The sequence below is a fragment of the Manacus candei genome, unplaced genomic scaffold, assembly GCF_025592945.1.
Source record: "Manacus candei isolate 608988 ecotype Guabito, Panama unplaced genomic scaffold, ASM2559294v1 h1tg000050l, whole genome shotgun sequence".
Taxonomy (NCBI): domain Eukaryota; kingdom Metazoa; phylum Chordata; class Aves; order Passeriformes; family Pipridae; genus Manacus; species Manacus candei.
The window spans coordinates 25,597,384-25,614,757 of NW_026138098.1; the positions used below are offsets into that span (position 1 = coordinate 25,597,384).

The 17,374-nt window shown below is 40.2% G+C and overlaps 1 protein-coding gene across 4 annotated transcripts in view; it reads left to right on the forward strand.

Moving 5' to 3' along the window:
* Positions 1-509: 509 nt before the first annotated feature.
* The window catches only part of LOC127477065 (putative threonine dehydratase), a 33,778-nt gene continuing 16,913 nt past the window's right edge, over positions 510-17,374 (forward strand). Inside the window, exons 1-5 of one of the 4 annotated variants that reach the window (XM_051800889.1) lie at positions 510-908; positions 4,979-5,005; positions 8,242-8,584; positions 13,673-13,789; positions 14,692-14,933. In XM_051800889.1, the coding sequence (XP_051656849.1) occupies positions 811-908; positions 4,979-5,005; positions 8,242-8,584; positions 13,673-13,789; positions 14,692-14,933 (827 nt within the window). In that variant the 5' untranslated portion in view covers positions 510-810. The remainder of the gene's footprint in view (positions 909-4,978; positions 5,006-8,241; positions 8,585-13,672; positions 13,790-14,691; positions 14,934-17,374) is intronic. The other 3 variants (XM_051800887.1, XM_051800890.1, XM_051800888.1) reach the window with 3 other exon arrangements.

Consider the following 17,374-nt stretch of genomic DNA (forward strand, 5'->3'; position numbering starts at 1 on the left):
TACATATATATACACACACACACACACACACACACACATATATATGTTGTTCCAGTCTTTTCCATAGATGGTCTTTTGTATCTGTATGATCTTGGTATCTACGTTTCTCTGCTACAAGGACCTGTGCCAAGAGAAGACCCAAAGGATTTAATCGGTTTCCTCTGTGCCTCAGTCATGAAGACCCGTGTCCCTTGGTGCTGCCTTACAGGATCCCTGCAGTGACTCAACCATCACAAACCTGGCATCCCTTTCCTGCCGCTTTGCCCGTCCCGGTGCCTGCTGCTCGGTCGCGGGCCCCGCGGCAGGTCGGGATCATGCTCCACAGCTAAGCAGTAAGTAACTAAAGCTTCAAGTGCCCTGCTAACAGAGCGTCACCCAAGCATAATCCAGGCCCTGACTCAAATCGACAAGGACAGGTTGGGCTCTGAAATAATCTCTTTAAATAGCAGCAGCCATGTCTTTCAAAGGCACTTCCCCCCCAGCCAGCGCTGAGAGCTGCTTACAGCACGTCACCTGCTATTTCCCACCCAGCCAGTGCAGGGCTGACACTTCTCACAGGCAAGTGTGTCCCCTGCCAGCAGTCTCCCAGCTTTGCTTTGCACCAGGAATTACAATGAATTTTGCAGCACAGTTTCTCTACTCCAGGGTGTTAAAAAACAGAAGTCCCAGGGAGCGCTTCAGGGAAGATGAAGACTACGACCCTTTCTGGCAAAGGTTGGAGAATATTGCTGTCTGACTTAGAGCTAGAGCTCTCCTTTATCCCCCTCAGGGGTCACGGTCAGCCCTTGGGGTCCACCCAGGGCCAGGCCAATGGACATGACAACCCCTGGACCCCTCCTGCCTCCTTATGGTGTCGTAGTTGGAGTTTTGCTTCGCCTCGTTGTTTATTTAGTCGCTCTGCTGTATAGGTAATGCTTTCTTTTTCCTTTCCTTACTTTCTAAAAAAAAGTAAAAAAAAAAAGCAAACAGGAAATTGTTTGTGATTTTCCAATATCTCCAAGGGTTCTGTGGGTATGAGTTGCTCTTGCAGTCATCCACTAGAAGAAGGGGAGATTTGAATACTTGTAGCCCATGGAGCTCAGCTTTTTTATTTCTTCATGAGCACAGTATCAGAAATAATCTTAGAGAGGCTAATGGACTGCTGAAAATTCATCTTGGGTTAGCCTGTGTCAGATCCTGTTATTACAGGTGTTCTGTGGTTGTCTTTGTTACGGTGCTTATGGTGGTCTTGAATTCCTGTTTTCAGGAGGATGCAGATGGAATTTAAGAGTCATTTAGTGCCCTTGTGTAGCATGAACTGAGGGTGTGCATCCACATGGCACGGTTGTGTTGTGCAAACTCATTCTTAACCTTTTCTGTAGTTGTTTTCTCACCCAATTTTATTATCTGGACATCACTAGCAAGATTACAACCTGCTTTTGCCAGATGTAGTACAGATAAGAGACAATTCTTGTTTCCTGCATCCTCCCAATAGTCACAGATGTTGCTAATATTTAGAACACAAATTGTTTCAGTGCTGTTAATAAACCCTCATGGAACACCAAATGGGAAGACAAGACCACATTTCTGCACTGCCAAAATGGCTTGCCCAAAGTTGCACATGATGTGACCTGTTCTGCAGTGAACTGAGAATCTTAAACCAGTCCTTTCAGCATAGGACCACTCTTTTCTCTAGTTTGATTTATGCTATTTGTTCTTTATTACAAGTGAATTATGGAGATGTGTTAGTCACCAGAAAAACCTCTAAACTCAGAACACATTCAGCTTAGGGAAAAAGTTTAATTGCTGCCAAACCTTAGCTGCCAAACAGCGTGCAGTGTTTGATAGTGATCATTTGACATTCACAGCTGTGAATGTCCTTTAAGAACTTTCAGGAGGGATGGGTCTGTGTGAGGGATAGTTGGTTACCTCTGCTTCACCACCTTCTATGAGGGGTGGCCTTCTGATTTGTTCTTGTTCAGATTACTTTTTCTAATGTTATGTATTTGGCAGCTGACACCCAGTTGCCATTGCCAGCAGTAAGCAATGACATTTATATAGAGTATACAGAAGACTAGCAATGGATTATGACCACAGATGAAGGCAAATACAGTGCTATACTCAGGCTCAGGCTCTGCTAAACCTGACAAACTAAGGAGAGATTTTATCAGAGGTGATAATGCAGCTTGGTTATTTCTTGCATGAGCCTGAGCTTGTTTTGTTGCTGGTGTAGCATCACATTGTTTTGTCAGACCTGTGTACAGGGAGTAGAGTTATAAAGGCCTGCTCAACCTCAAGGCTTGGTTATTATGCACCCATCTGTGCTGGATGGTCCCAGTGCACACACTTTTGTCATACAGGCTGGTTACTAAGCCCTGATCTCTTTGTCTTTAAGACACTCTAATAAGTCACCCTGCGGAAGTCTTAGGCAAGTCACTCGATCTGTCTGTGCCCCAGTTTCTGTCAATAAAGTTGAGCTAATGTTTGCTGAATTTGTCTCTCTGTTAGAGGAAGATGTTGGTGATTCCTGTGTGATTTAGGAACAACCACTTTGCACAGGATTTGGGGATATAAACGTCAGACATGCATTTTAAATTTCCATCCAGTTCGTGCCACTAGTTGGAGTGATGCAGCCTCGAATGGGTGTTTCTAAGTACTAGTGTTACACAAAATACTGATAATTCAAGGAAGTAATGTTTGAGTGCAGTGTTGCCTTTGATTTGTTTTAATTGTACTGTCAAAGAGAGATCTAGCATATTTCTTCCCTGTTCCTGCAGGGGTGTACTTGTCACCCTGTAGTGCTGTGGAGGGTACTCAGACACTATTCAGTGCAGTAACCTAGAATTCCTGGCAGTGAAGATGGTATCTGTTATGAAGCTCCTTGCCATTTTTATCTCAGCAAGCTTCAATTTTTCTACTGTTTCTCTTTCATAAAGTCCCACTTGCACAAGCTGCTGAGATGCTTCTAATAATTGCTGCTATTGCAGCATTTGAATGTGTTTGGGGACAGAGAGAAAGGTAGAAGTTAGTATGGAACACAAATGTTTAGGAGCTCTGGGGAAAGGGGATTGCAACAAACAAGGAAGGTACCAGAGGAGTGCTGGGACATGGAATTATAAGGATTAATGAAGCTGGGGAAGTTCTGGGTAAAAGGGATTTGGATGAGGGAAAGGGTCCTCTCTGTCATATCCTGGGATTACCTCTTCCTCACTCCTTTGAGAGGAGATCCCAGCTGCAGTCACATTGCAGTCATAAGCTGAGCAGGCTGCTACCTGCAGCAGGCTGCTCCCCCTGCCTCACCCCCCCTACATGACACACCTCTGCTCAACACTTTGAGGAAAGAACCAGAAGTGACTTTAAAGAGGTCACCTTTTGTTGTAATAAGTATTCTGAACTTGCAGGCATAAGACCTGAGCCCATTTATCCAGAAAGCAGATGACCAATATGTCTAAAACTGTATCTTACCAATGTCTGTTGGTCAGTGTGCTCCAGGAAGGTGTTCAGGGGGCCTGAAGATGACAGCAGCATATAGGTATGAGCTTAAGAAACTCCTACACTCAAAACATAAAAGAAGGAAATAAAAAATCCACGTATAGAGAACATGTGTATATGTGTGCTGATGAGTTAATTACAGGCTAGCCCCCGTTCATTGAGACAGTTTGAAGGGGTATTCAAGCTTAATATTTTGCCACTGACCAGCCCAAGCCAGGCATTGGAGTTAGAAATTCTTGTAATTGCAAATGGATATATACTTGTACCCTACTGTCAGTCCCTCTTAATGGTGAGTATCATTGTGAATGCAGATGATAAAAGTTGCTGGAGAAATGACAAAGAAATGCCAAGTTTTCAGTCTTACGCTAAAATTTGTTTCCTTTTGTGACAATTTCATTGCCATCTGCAAAGCAGTACAGTAGCATGAGAATGTATGTCCATAATTCCAGCTCCATGTCTGCCTGAAAATGTGTTGTTGTCTGAAAGAGGTACAGAGGCTGCCCAATGGGCCAAATGCTGATGTTGGGTTTATCTGCAGTCAAAATGGCAACACTGGTCAGGTCAAAGAGCAATCTACCTCTGTGTGTCCTCTAGTAGTGACCAGTAATGGGAGCTGGGAGAAAAACAAAAGCCACCTAAGATGCCTTCTCTCAGATGCTTTCGTGGAGTCTGCCAAGTGAGTGTTTAGGGGCTTCCTGACTCTCGGATTGATTCTTGAATGGTGTGTCTACTGGTCACTACTTCCATGTAGTTGCACAATTCTTTTAGGAGCCCATTTATATTGTTGTCCTTCATAGAATCCTCGGTCAATGAGTCCTGCGAGGTAATTATTTTCCCTAAGAAGGCAACTTTTAAGTCTTCTGCCTGATACCTTCAGGCATTCATATGATCTCCTCCCTAACATTTATATTGGGAGAAACAGTGACTAATCCTTCACATTTGTTATTCCCTGGACGACTGTGACTGCCAGTTTTTTGCTGCTTCAGTTTTAGAAGTTGAGGGGATCCAGTATATTAGTTTAACTTGTTTAGTCTGTGTCATGGATCCTGAGGAGGCAGTCTGCATGTGCTTTACTCAATGGGGACAAGTAACTGTCCCTCATTGCAGGATAACTGCTTGGACACTTCTTTCTCTGTATAACAAAGGCAAAGGTCTTTAGGTATAGCATGCACTACTGCTTTTTATCTTCCTGAATTATTTTTCCTGGGTTTATTATTTTCTTGATTTATTAATATTGTTATTTTTCAAAATTTGTTTTCCCTAGTGCTGTTTAACTTGATGAAAATTTTCAGTATGTTCAAAAAACCAAACTGGAAATAGAAAAATTATTCATTCTGAATTGTTGCTTTTTTTCATTCTAAGAGCACGTTCCAGTACACACTGTCTTTGCATTGACTTTGAGACTTTAAAATATATAAAGCTATCTGCTTAAACAAATGATATTTTTTCCTGTGCCTTAATTATTTATGGAATGTCAGCATTTGGATTGTCTCTTTTTTTTTTCCAGTTATGCTGAGCAGCTGTTCTCGAAAAAGTAGGTTTATAAACTGTATTTTCATGTTTGCTTTTACTAATCACTTTAAAGGTAAAATGTTGCAATTTATAACCATGTAACTAAGCTTACCAGCTGGGTATTTGTCTTATGGCTGGAAATAAACAGATTTTTTTAATGAAAACTTTCCTAGACAAACTCCAAAAAAGGAAAAGCTCCATTTGAAAGGAGCAATGTTTTATAACGCTGTGGTTTGTATTTATGTTGGCTCAGATCTTCATCTGGTGGGCATGATTGCTGGAATAGGGGCTATATTTTGTTACTGTGCATGAGAAGTCACATGCTGCCTTTTTGTGAGTACTTGCATGGTTTGCTGCCTGCTTTGGCTGTTCCTGCAAAAGAAATCCATACTGAGTTAATCTCTGCCAAATATATGAGCTGCTTTTGAGGCAAGAAATTCTTTTGACCCAACAGGAGTTTTAGGGCTCTAGGAAGATCTGTGGCAGAGCCAGGTGGGCTCAATATGGAAAACCACCATTTACTAATGTAAATGAAAGATATGGGTGTAGAAGGAGAATCAAAATTATTCTGAAATAAATACATACAATACCTACATATACAGTAGCATGATGATATTCCCTTGGTAAAGAGGCTGCTGACCTTTCAGATGCAAATAGATGAGGGTTTCCATATTAAATATTGAAATGGTAATATTTCAGATGTCCTTTAAACCCAGCTCAAGCTTGAGAAGCTGTTTGACTTTTGTTCTTCTTCTCCAGTGGTCATGAGGTGTTGTCCCCATCAAGGTCCTGAGCAGATACTTACTGTTCATGAGAGTGGTGCTGCAGATCAAAGACCAAGAATCTGATTTACTTCCCTCCTTTTTTAATACCAAAAAAAAAAAAAAAGAGAAAAAAAAAGAATTTCAAGAGTAGGACCAAAAAAAAAATCAATATCCCATTTTGGTCTTTCTTTTCACAGATAAAAATATTTGGTGGCACTAGGGTGGTGAGGCATTACCCTGTCGTTTGTACTTTCTTGTTTGTTTGAAGAATCCTGCTTCATCAGTAGAGCTATCGTGGTCATCTTTGGCTAGTGTTTTTAATGGGCTTTTCGTAGTTGTTGCAACAGATACAATGATAAAGTGAGACTTTTTCTCCCATCTCAAGTGCTAGTCAATAAAATTAAGAACTGACCCAGAAAAATCATGATTTTTTGATCTGCCTATTTTTTTTTACCCTACAAACAGCCTTTTAACCCATTTCCAGTGTAAGAAATATAATTCATTGCTAATGCTTGCTAAACATTTTAGATAAGATGTTCAGAAATAAGATGTATATTTTCTTCTTTTTTTGGAGTGGTTATGGGTTACTGTGATATGGAAAATGGGGTTTTTGGAGGGAGAGGTAGGGAATGAACTCTAACAGTGCTGTGGCCTCCTAGATGATGATGCTGTTGTTTATGCCAGGGGCTGTGCTGTAGCTGGTCTGTTACTTTACTGTGATCTTTACTGATCTTTACTGTGTAAAGCTGATCTGATTCTCAGCTTTGCATTAACCTGACTAATATGCACCAGAACTAACACTGGAAGCTTAACATCTTTATGAAATGTTTCAACCACCTAACCCCAGTGGAGCAGAAATGCAGAAAAGTATAGAGTATAGCTACTTGATAGTTATTTGTTTTGAAGATAGAATGCCTGCTGTTTGGGTGTGTCAGCTTGAAGATACAGTATGAAGAAAATATTTTAAATCACAAGTTGCAATATAAACAAGTTACGTGCATATACTTTATGTATCTAAGAATATTAGTGTTCTCATTAATTTTGGAGAGAGAAGACCTTGCCACGAATATTGTCTCCTGTGAGGGTATACAGAATGATTGATGCTACTTGGTATATTACAAAATAACAAAACATTTTATGCTGCCCATATTGTTATGTGAATTCCTCTGTCGAACAATTGGAAGTGTAATAGGAAGCACAGCTACTGGCACAGATTATTCAGACCATTAAGAAAATGTATGATACTGCCCAAAGTGGGGCAATTGCTCAAAACCCAGCTGTTTCTAAATATTTAAAAATTCTCTTTGGAATTATAACAAAGGATATTACAGTACTGATCGCTGCTGTAAAACTAGGATAGCATTTGCTTTAGCCAGCTCTGCTGATAAATTTAACTGCATAACTTAAACATAAATTATTTTATGAAGAAGGTAAATATTTTTCTGTGGGAGATAATGGTGAAATCTCTGACATAATTCAACATGTTTGTTTTTTAGAAAACACTTTCTACCAGGTGGATTAATACTGAGTCATGTAGAGGGGCTTATACCATCTGTGTAATCATAGCCACAGACCAACAGTGGTATCAGCTCTTCTTCAAATCAGTGATCTTCTGCTTAATACTCCTTTTTCTCCACATTATTCTCCAAATTCCAAGAATTCCTAGAAGTTCTACATTTATTTCTTAGTAAGGCTGCAATGTCCTGCACTACAGTATACTGTGCACTGTGGACCACAGAGTTAAGCATTGGAAGGTTGGAAAACTGGCAAGTTTTTGTAGCAGTGTTGTCTCTCCTAAGTTCCTTGGGGAAGGAGGTTTGTGTGGCATCACACTGCTGTCTTATCTACATGTGTTTTTATCTATGAAGTGTTAACTCAGAGATCAGGGCACCTTATTCTTCAGCTCTGTACTAGGATATAGCTGTTATCCCTTATCAAAGTGATTTCCTTCCTGCCATGAGGCGGCCGATGGCTGTCAAGAGTGTGCTCTGCAAGTATGCAAGGGCAGAGCAGCAGAACCTCTTGTGTACAATGTAGTGACATTTGTTACTGCTATTAATAGTTTATGGGAATGGTCTGCACAGCTATTTTGCCTTTTTTGAAAAAGATAGAGCTGCATACAGAAATTCCAGTTGGAATAATTCCAGTTATTCCAAAATTTCTGGAAGCACTGAACTAGGATCATTGCCAGTCGAGTGCTGAGTACTAAGGAAGGGTCTGGCTGCCCAGACAACACAGAATATATATTTGTTATTTTCTTGGGTATGACAGTTTCCCAGTTTGTCCACATGTCAGGTTATCTGTGGCTTTTCTAACAGCTGAAAAGTTACAGTAGCTTTCAGTGCACCCACAAGATAGGTAATATGACAGTAATAAATTCAGTCTATTTAAGGCTTGCAAAGAGCAACTGAGATGTATATCCTTCTTAAATGCTAAATTGTCAAGCCTTTAATCGTCCAAGCTGTCCTAACTAGTTTCTTTAATTTGTTTTTAGGGATGACAATAGAATAAAGAAACAAGATGTCCCAGGACTTTGTGATCTTCACCGCTGTAAGGATGGGTTGATGAGAAATGGCCTTATTGCACAGAAACCACCCTCTATCAACCCTGAGAGACTGAAGGATTTTGGTGAGGAGGATTACCTGAACGGGGATGTGAAGACCTGGGAAATGAAGATAGTGAGCCGAAATGAGGAGTTACTTACGGATACCCTTTCCCGCATCCCTCCGTCAAGCAGTACAACCATCCTGTCAAGCTGTAACAAGCTGATTCGATTTGAAGATATCAGTGCAGCAGCCTTCAAAATCCAGTGTGGTGTTCAAAAAACCCCCTGCATGGTAGGGAGTCTTTATGGCTTTGCATTCTCTCAGTGTTTCTTTTCTTGTTCCTTGTGAAAGCTGATCTGAAATGAAGGAAGAGCATGTGTGAGCTGCAGCAGATAGATCTGTGTAAGAAGACTCATGTTCATATTAGTTGTATTTAACTGTCAATTTTCTTTCTACCTGTTTACACTAACCTAAATCCTCAAAGATATCAACAACCTGTAAACAAAGGATAAACCACATTAGGCATAGACTTAATGCACTGTGGTATTATGCTCCCAGTGAAAAACTCCTGCTACAAGGAACCTGAGTCTGTGATGATGGACTACAGGTGTTTGGGTAAAGAGTCTTGTGGGAGGGTCTGCTTTGGAACCAGCCCTTATATTTGGAGATTTTGAAGGTACAGATTTCCCTTCTCGGCCTGGCCAACCTGGCGAGGCTGGATATGTTCTGTAATGAGGTGGTTCTGCCATCTGTGTCTTCAACAAAATAAGGGTGTGAAGATGGACACACACAAATGTGTGCACCTGGGATCAGTCTAGGAACAAAAATGACTGAGGCACTCCTATCAATGTAAAGCTTTTGCTAAGGCATAAGAGAAGTACAGTGGCAAGCTATATAATTCATAGTGTATTTCTACTATTGGGAGCTCTTCAGAAAATCTACTCTGGGCACTCTGTGGCTAATCTCCTCTGTTCCCTTTGGTGTGTGACAAGAGTGTCTTTGCCAAATGGCAATTCCTAGCAGCAGCCCCAGATCGCTCTCTCAAATGAATTCTTCTCTGTTGCTGACCAGGACACCCCACCAGCATCAAGAGCTGTGGATTGTTTTTCTGGCATGCACAGGGAAAGGACCTTGCAATCTTGGTCCCTGCCTGGGGTTAGCTGTCCCTGGAGTGAAGTGGTTGGGTCCTCAAGGTGCAGCAGTTTGCCCTGGTTCCCAGATAGTGCCTGCTGATCCAGAGATATCATAACTACTTTCAGTGTGATTTTTTTAGCCTAGAGTTCCCAAAATAAGGATAGCTGTGCTTTTTGTAGCACACTACTGAAGAAATGTGTCTTGTGACAAAGGACATGACACAAGACCATTTGGGACAGTAAGGTGGCATAAAAGGCTTGGCTGGAATGCAGGGAGTGAAAATGGAAGCATTTTGCATTCATATGCTGCCTGTTTAGAGTGACACGAGAGTAAACAGTCCTGCCAGCTGTACCTGGGTTTCGTTTCAGAGTGGAAAAGTTGGCTTGCTTGGGAATGCAGCAAGGTGAGCGAGCCAACATGTGCAGCAAAGGTGGTTGGGGGGGGTCAGTGCATGGGTGAACAGGGGGAGTGTACCAAACTCTTCATATTGCATCTTTTGTCACCAAAACTCTCACTGTCATGCTTGAGAGTAAGACAGAAGTGTCAGTCTTCTCTTTTTGTGGAGAGACTTCCCAGGAAGAGAAGATTTGAACTTATATTGCACTACCCTTCTCTGTATTTGGCAACTCTGGTCATATTTGTTAGATGGGTTTAATCATGCTGTAAAAAATTAGGTCTATGGGCAGGGAGTGGGAGAGTGTCATGGCTTAATTTGGAAAGCAGAACTATCTAACACTTTGCCCTTTGATAGCCATCTGTTCCCTGCACCTCATGGCATTGTGCACTTCTGCCAAGCAGTTACAGGATACTGCCTGTGTACATCTGCCAGTGTGAGACTGCAGCAGCCTTGGCCATGTGAACTGCTGAAGGACCACATTCACACCTTCAGCTCAGATGCATCACATCAATAGCTCAAAACTAGTAAAGTTTGTCTTGGCCCCATCCCTGAGCCATCTACTTGCTCCCAAGGTGTGACATGAAAATGGTTGGTATGAAAATTAACCAACCAACACATCCTAACGCAGGCAGGACTGCACCATAGAGTCCAGTCCATCAGGTGTCTGTGTAACATGAAACTTTTCATAAACTGATGGTGCTCCTGCTCACAAATAGTTAAGCTCACTTTGGCCAGTTCACACCGTTTGTTCTCAGACAGCTTTGCCCCTTGTGCTGGTTTTTGCATAGGGTAGAGTTCATTTTCTTCACAGTAGCTGGTATGGGACTGTGTTTCAGATTTTTGATGAAAATATTGTTGATAATTCAGGGATGTTTTTGTTACTGCTGAGCAGCTCTTACACAGAGTCAAGGCCTTTTTTGCTTCTCACCCCACCCCACCAGTGAGAAGGCTGGGGATGCACAAGGAGTTGGAGAGGACACAGCTGGAACAGCTGACTCCAACTGACTCCAGGGACATCCCATCCCATGTGACATTGTGCTCAGCGACAGAATTAGGGGGAAAATTTGCTGGGGGCCTGCTGCTTGGTGCCTGGCTGGTCATTGGTTGGTTGGTGGTGAGCAATTGTTTTCAATTGCATAAATTGTCTTTCTTGGATCTTATTTACCTCTCTTTGTTATTGCTTTTAATGACATTGTTGTTGTAGTTGCTAATACTGTTATTATTATTATTATTATTACTGATTTTATCTCAACCCAAGAGATTTCTCACTTTAACCCTTCCAATTCTCATCTCCCTAGCAGGATAGGGGGAGGGAAATGAGCAAGCAGCTGGATGGAGTTTAGTTGCTGTCTGGGTTTAAGCTGATGCCCCTCAATGTAAATAGTTCTTTTCTCTTGGGTGTCCCTGGCAAATTTATGCAACTCATTTGTATCCCCTTTCTGCATTAACTGTGCCAAGCTAAATAGGCTCACTTTCTTTAGTCTCTTTTTATGAATATTGTTTTCTAAAATTATCAGAATAGTGGAAAACATATATCCCCCCCTTATTTTATTGTGAAAATAGCCCATGACTGTTGTTATTCAAAGTAATGTTCCTGCAGAAGTCATTAGTGCATTTCATGCATTGATTCAAAAGCACAGAGTGGTGTCAAGAAAAACACAAATAACCTTTATTTTAACTCATCGTTGAGAAGTTAGAGCCCCTTTCAGGGACATTTGTTTAGATTAAAAAAGTGAGCATGACTCTAACCCATTCAGTTAATTGAATGGAGAAACACATTGCAGGGTGATTCCTAATCTATGGGTAAGACCATGGATGCAGCATCCTGGTTCCTTATGCAGGAGTTTGCCTGGAGATGAGATATGGCATCATGAGTGAATTGTAACATATCAAAGAGGTAGTGAGTATAGGAAAACAAGGAATTGACATTAATTTGGACACTTGGTTTGGTTACTGATTTAGGAACTTTAAGGGTTGTTTTATGTTAGCTTTGTGGATGCCAAATGGAGGGTGTGATGTGTGTTGTACCTTAGACATGGTGTCTGTAGTCCTTAGAAGATCACAGTGACAAAAGGGAGAACTTACAGGCTGGTTCAGTCAGTCTTACAAGGTCACACATGAGGTCAGTACAGCTGTAAATAGCACAGACACCTGATTTGTTAGAAGTGATTGCTATATTTAGGCTATATGAAAAAAAAGGCTCAGCTAAAGGAAGCAGAAAAGGATAACCTGAAGAGTTAAAACACTGAGTATCAAAATTAAAGAAAAATAACAATCTAAAGTACATCACCTCTGTGGTACAGAATGACTTAATGACATGATTTTAATTGTAGACTTAGCAACTTTACAAATTCACAGGATTCATCTTAAATCCTTTTTTCTTATAGTTCACTCTAGGATCCAAGATTCTGTACAAAAACAAGTACAGTATGTGAAGAACTAGTAGTGTTTCTTGTGTAGTGTTCTTGTTCTATTTTGCATAGGCATTCTCTGTAGATTAGGCTGTTTAGGATATAAACTATTATCCTATTAGTGTACTAAGCACTTTCCATTGTTTCAGTTCTGCAACCAGATCTGCAAAGGGGCAGCAAGTCGTAGCTCCTGCCAGGATTTTCAGAAGCAAAATAGAGAATTTGGCCCCACCTATGGGTGAGGAACTTAACACATGCTTGTAAATCCACTAAAAAGCCTTGAAACATTCACCTGAAATATTTAGTTTAACCGTATATTTTAAAGCAAATATCTGTTTCAGATATATTTAGTTTATATAAATTGACTTTGAAAGTCCCACAGTCTGAAAAATTTATTGGTACATATTACACTGTATGCCTGACACTGCCAGATACTGTTTGAGATAAATATTTTGTCATAGTGTCTTTTAATCTCTCTCTCTTTGTGACTTATCATAAATGAGTACTTGATCCTCTAAATCCCCAAGTCTTTGTTTGCTTTGGCAGCCAATAGAGGACATGGAGCCAATTAAGAAATAGAGATACAGTAAGCCCAGGGAGCTGGAACCCACAGGCTTACTGCAGCTCTATTTCATAAGTTATCTTGTTTAAAACTCTTGGCTTAGTGAATATGGTAATAGGAAATTAATATGTTGATGCAGTCTGGGAGTATCTTATTATAAAACTTAATAAATATTTACCATTAAAAAAAATATTTAAAAAATCATGCACTTGGGCACTGCTTCACATGTAATGTGCTTGCTAATTCCTCTCAGCTCGGGGATCCTTTCTGTTCCAAACAATAAGCTTTTTCAAACAGCTGCTGCTCACACTTGCAGTCCCGGGAAATAATTTTTTAATTATTTCCATCATTCTTTGGGTAAGAAATGTCTGTACTAATGTTGTACTGGCCTTAGTGTGCAAAATAGGCAACAAGCAGTAGTGCATCAGTGGCAGAAAACATAGCAGAGCCATAATGGGGTTCAAGGAGGAATTTTCTCATGGCTTTTCTATCTGTTAGATGACAACCTTATTTTTTTGAGTATTCAACATCCAGTTCTGGCAAGTGCTGGAAGCATGGGCTTTTAAATAATTGAAAATACTTATTTTAATATCTGTATTTGAACAATAAGACCAAAACAAGTGCTCTTTTCAGAATTCATAGTGGCACGTGGTCCATATTTCGCTGCTGTGAGTTTGAATATGACTTCCATAAGCCAGAAGAACCTGGTAGGTAACAACACACTGCCATGTATTTCTAAAGAAACAGATGACAAATTTTACTTTTTAGAGCTCACATATAGCTGTGGAATGCATGCCTCACCAGGCAGCTGATGAGGTGTGGAAGATTTTTCTTAATTTTAGCTACATTCCCATAATATTATTTATATCCTCCAGTATTCTAGGCTATCCAAGCAGTATGGAATGGACATCTACCTGAAGAAGGAGTACCTCCAATACACAGGATCTGTGAAGGAACGAGGTGTACTTTACCTTCTGACATCATTGCCTCAGGTATAACAAAATGCCAATGCTCAAAAAGAAATAGATTAGTTCTGCTTCACAAAAATGGAGCAGAGTTGAAGATAAATTTACCTGTAATCTCCATGGAATCACAACGTTTCTTGCCAGAAACCATTGTACTGAACACAGCATGTAAACACAGATAGATCTGCAAGTATCTGAATGTAAAATACTACTTTAGTTATGACTGGCCAATCTGCTGGAGAAATGTTGGAGAATACTTGAAAGAAAATCTTGCAAAAAGCAAACAGCAGCATTTTTCCGTGGCATTTATGTGTGGGTGTTTCTATGTGTACTGTGGTTCTGACATGCTGAAACCGCCAAACTCATGACTGATGATGAAATTGAGTTACAGTGAGTGATGTGAAGGATCTAGATCACCGATTGATTTTGTAATGAATTTCAGTATCATTACAGAAATAGCTTGTTTATCATTTGTCATAGGAGGTTATTGAGTCTCTGCAGCAATAATAGTCATAACTGGCATGATACAGCAGCCCAGAAAAGTGACTATTCCTGCACTTTTATAATAATATAAATGAAATCTTCTGTTAAAAGGAAACCTGAAATGAAATAATTTCATACAGGCAGGGAAGAGTTATCGGTTCTGAAGGGACCAGATATGAGCTCTTCTGTGATCAGCTGGATCAGCTATTCCCAACTGAACAAGAATTAAACCCAGAGGAATGCAGGAATGGGGATTGATGTTGTGCTATTTTAGCTTTGTGTGTAAATCTTGAAATCACACCTGACATGCACATAGTGTACCATAATATCGTGATTTGATCAGCTAGTAGAGGGGAAAAAAGGAAGTCAGATCATTAGAATGATCCATATTCATATGGGACAACTGCGTGACAATATGAAGTGCAACAAGCGACCCTCTTTTTTAGGATCAGCAAAGAAAAGGAGTGATCGTGGCTTCGGACAGTAACTTTTCCATGGCTGTTGCCTACCATGCCTCAGAGCTCCGCATTCCAGTCTTTGTCATCATGTCAACCAGCACATCTCCGGTCAGGGTGAAAATGTGCCGTGAGTACGGAGCCATGGTCATATCCTATGGGACCACAGCTAAGGACTCCCAGATACACGCAAGGAGGTTGGCCCAGGAGAATGGTTACCTCTACCTCGAAGAGTAAGTGGAAAGCCAGGCTGATTAGAATAGATTAGATGTTTGCACAGCTCTGCAAAAACAATTAGTTTTGTTAAACTGTGGTCACAGGTCATCAAAATGTTCCTATTACCAGGAATATAGACTGTTCCCAGGCACAAATCATGTGTCTTTCTGTTACAGCTGGGGATGGAAACCAAAATGAAACATTGTTCTCTTCCCCCAGATTAGGCAAACTTCCTTATTAGGAATTTCTATGGGCAAGTATGACAATGGATATATGTTAATTCTTTAGGAACTCTGTCAGAAAGCACTAAGGCTAGTGTTCATTTTTGGTCTCGCTGTTTGGAGTTAGGTGGGTAAAAGTTAATCTTTAATGCAAAGGGTTCAGTGGCATAATGTAGAGCAAGAGAAGGTTAATACTGTAAAATTTTCACATATCTGGTGTGAGAGACAAAACTGTGATTCTGCCTTTAGAAAATATGATTAAGAGGCTACTTCATACATATATATTTAAAGTAATTAAGGATGAGCATAAGGCTAAGTTTGAACTATTTGAGGCCAGTGCACAAGTCAGATCTAATAAAAGCATGATTAAAATGAGAGAAGACAGGCAAAAATATTTAGAACAGATAGATTTTCCCTTTTTTCTCTGCAGTCTCTTCTTCCTTTCCTTTTTCCTTTTTCCTTTTTCCTTTTTCCTTTTTCCTTTTTCCTTTTTTCCTTTTTCCTTTTTCCTTTTTCCTTTTTCCTTTTTCCTTTTTCCTTTTTCCTTTTTCCTTTTTCCTTTTTCCTTTTTCCTTTTTCCTTTTTCCTTTTTCCTTTTTCCTTTTTCCTTTTTCCTTTTTCCTTTTTCCTTTTTCCTTTTCCCTTTTCCCTTTTCCCTTTCTCCTTTTTCTTTTTTCTTTTTTCCTTTTTCTTTTTTCTTTTTTCCATTTTCCTTTTTCCTTTTTCCTTTTTCTTTTTTCCTTTTTTTCTTTTTTCCTTTTTTTCTTTTTCCTTTTTTTCTTTTTCCTTTTTTTCTTTTTCCTTTTTTTCTTTTTTCTTTTTTTCTTTTTCCTTTTTTTCTTTTTTCTTTTTTTTTCTTTTCTTTTTTTTATCTTCAAGTAAGACTTCCTAAAGCACAGAGGATTGAATCATTAACATGAGGTAGCCAGCAGCCTCTCTGATGCACTGAGCAGGGATGTTATTCTCCCCCCACCATCACCACCTCTGTGCAGGCTTCATCCACCCTCTCATGTCTGTACATCATCTCCTGCAGTGAGCACCCATTTCCCTTTGGCTCTTGGGCACTGCTGTCTTAAACATGGTGATAATGAGTAATGTTGCTTGGAAAGAGGATCCCAGAACGAGCAGAACAGAGGAAGTCCTCACTTCTTTCCCAGCTGATGTATTGGGAAGGCCATATTAAAACCTGTACTGCTCAAAAGGTGCTGTTAGCTCTGCCAGTGACACACGGGGCTGGTTCGTGTGCCCTGTCTGTCACCACGGGCACAACCTTGTCCCAGACTGGGACTTTCAAAGAAACACGTGAATGAGGTGTCCTAGATCCCAATTAATTTTATACCCTTTTAGGCTCCCTTGAAAACCACAGCTTTCCATAACTTTGTGATTTCCAAATTTCTCGCAGCCATTTTTCAATGTGTTAACTCCCAGCTGGCTTCCATCAGCTATCACATTTGCACATAAGAACTAAACTGTCTTGCTGTAACTTCATCTTCAATCTTTCCCTCCTCCCCAAATGATTATTTTTTACATAAGGTAGATATTCTTCAGTGTCCTGAAGCTCCAGGGGCAACACATGTGAAGGACTTCAACATCTAGCTCTGAGAAACTCTAAATGTACATGCTACCATTAATAATATTAAAGCACTATGATTTATTTCAGGTTTCAGATTGCAAGAAACAGAGTTATTCAGTCTGTTACTATGTTTAACTAAAACCTCTCAGATGCAATTTTTCACATTTTGGATTAAAAAAAAAATAAGAAAAAAAAATCCCACAACAACTGCAAGCCTTTTCATGATGGGATGTCTGAAATGTATTTTGTTCAGTGTAGACTGGGAGAGATGTCCCAGAAAAATGTATGCCTATATGCATGGCCAGTCTTCTTCAGTGTTTGTCTGACACACACACTTTGTCACTTGCCAAAGCTGTTTGTAAAACAACAGCTGATCTCCCATGCTTTAGAATGGAACTTCTGAAATGTCATTTTGTTTCAGTGTGATTCCAGCTTCCATAAAATCCCTAGCAATTTGGTCTCTGGATCTCCTTACCCAATAATTCATTCTTCCCTTCCTGAAGTAGACATTATGTGACTGTCCTTGGTTGTACCTGCATGGGCAATGCCCTCTAGCTGGGTGTGTCATTGTCAGTTCTTCCCATTTCTTGAGTGCAATTAAAACACTGTGTTATGCAAATCACATGCAGTAGTTCAGTTAGAGGTAGGGCACCTTGACTGCAAC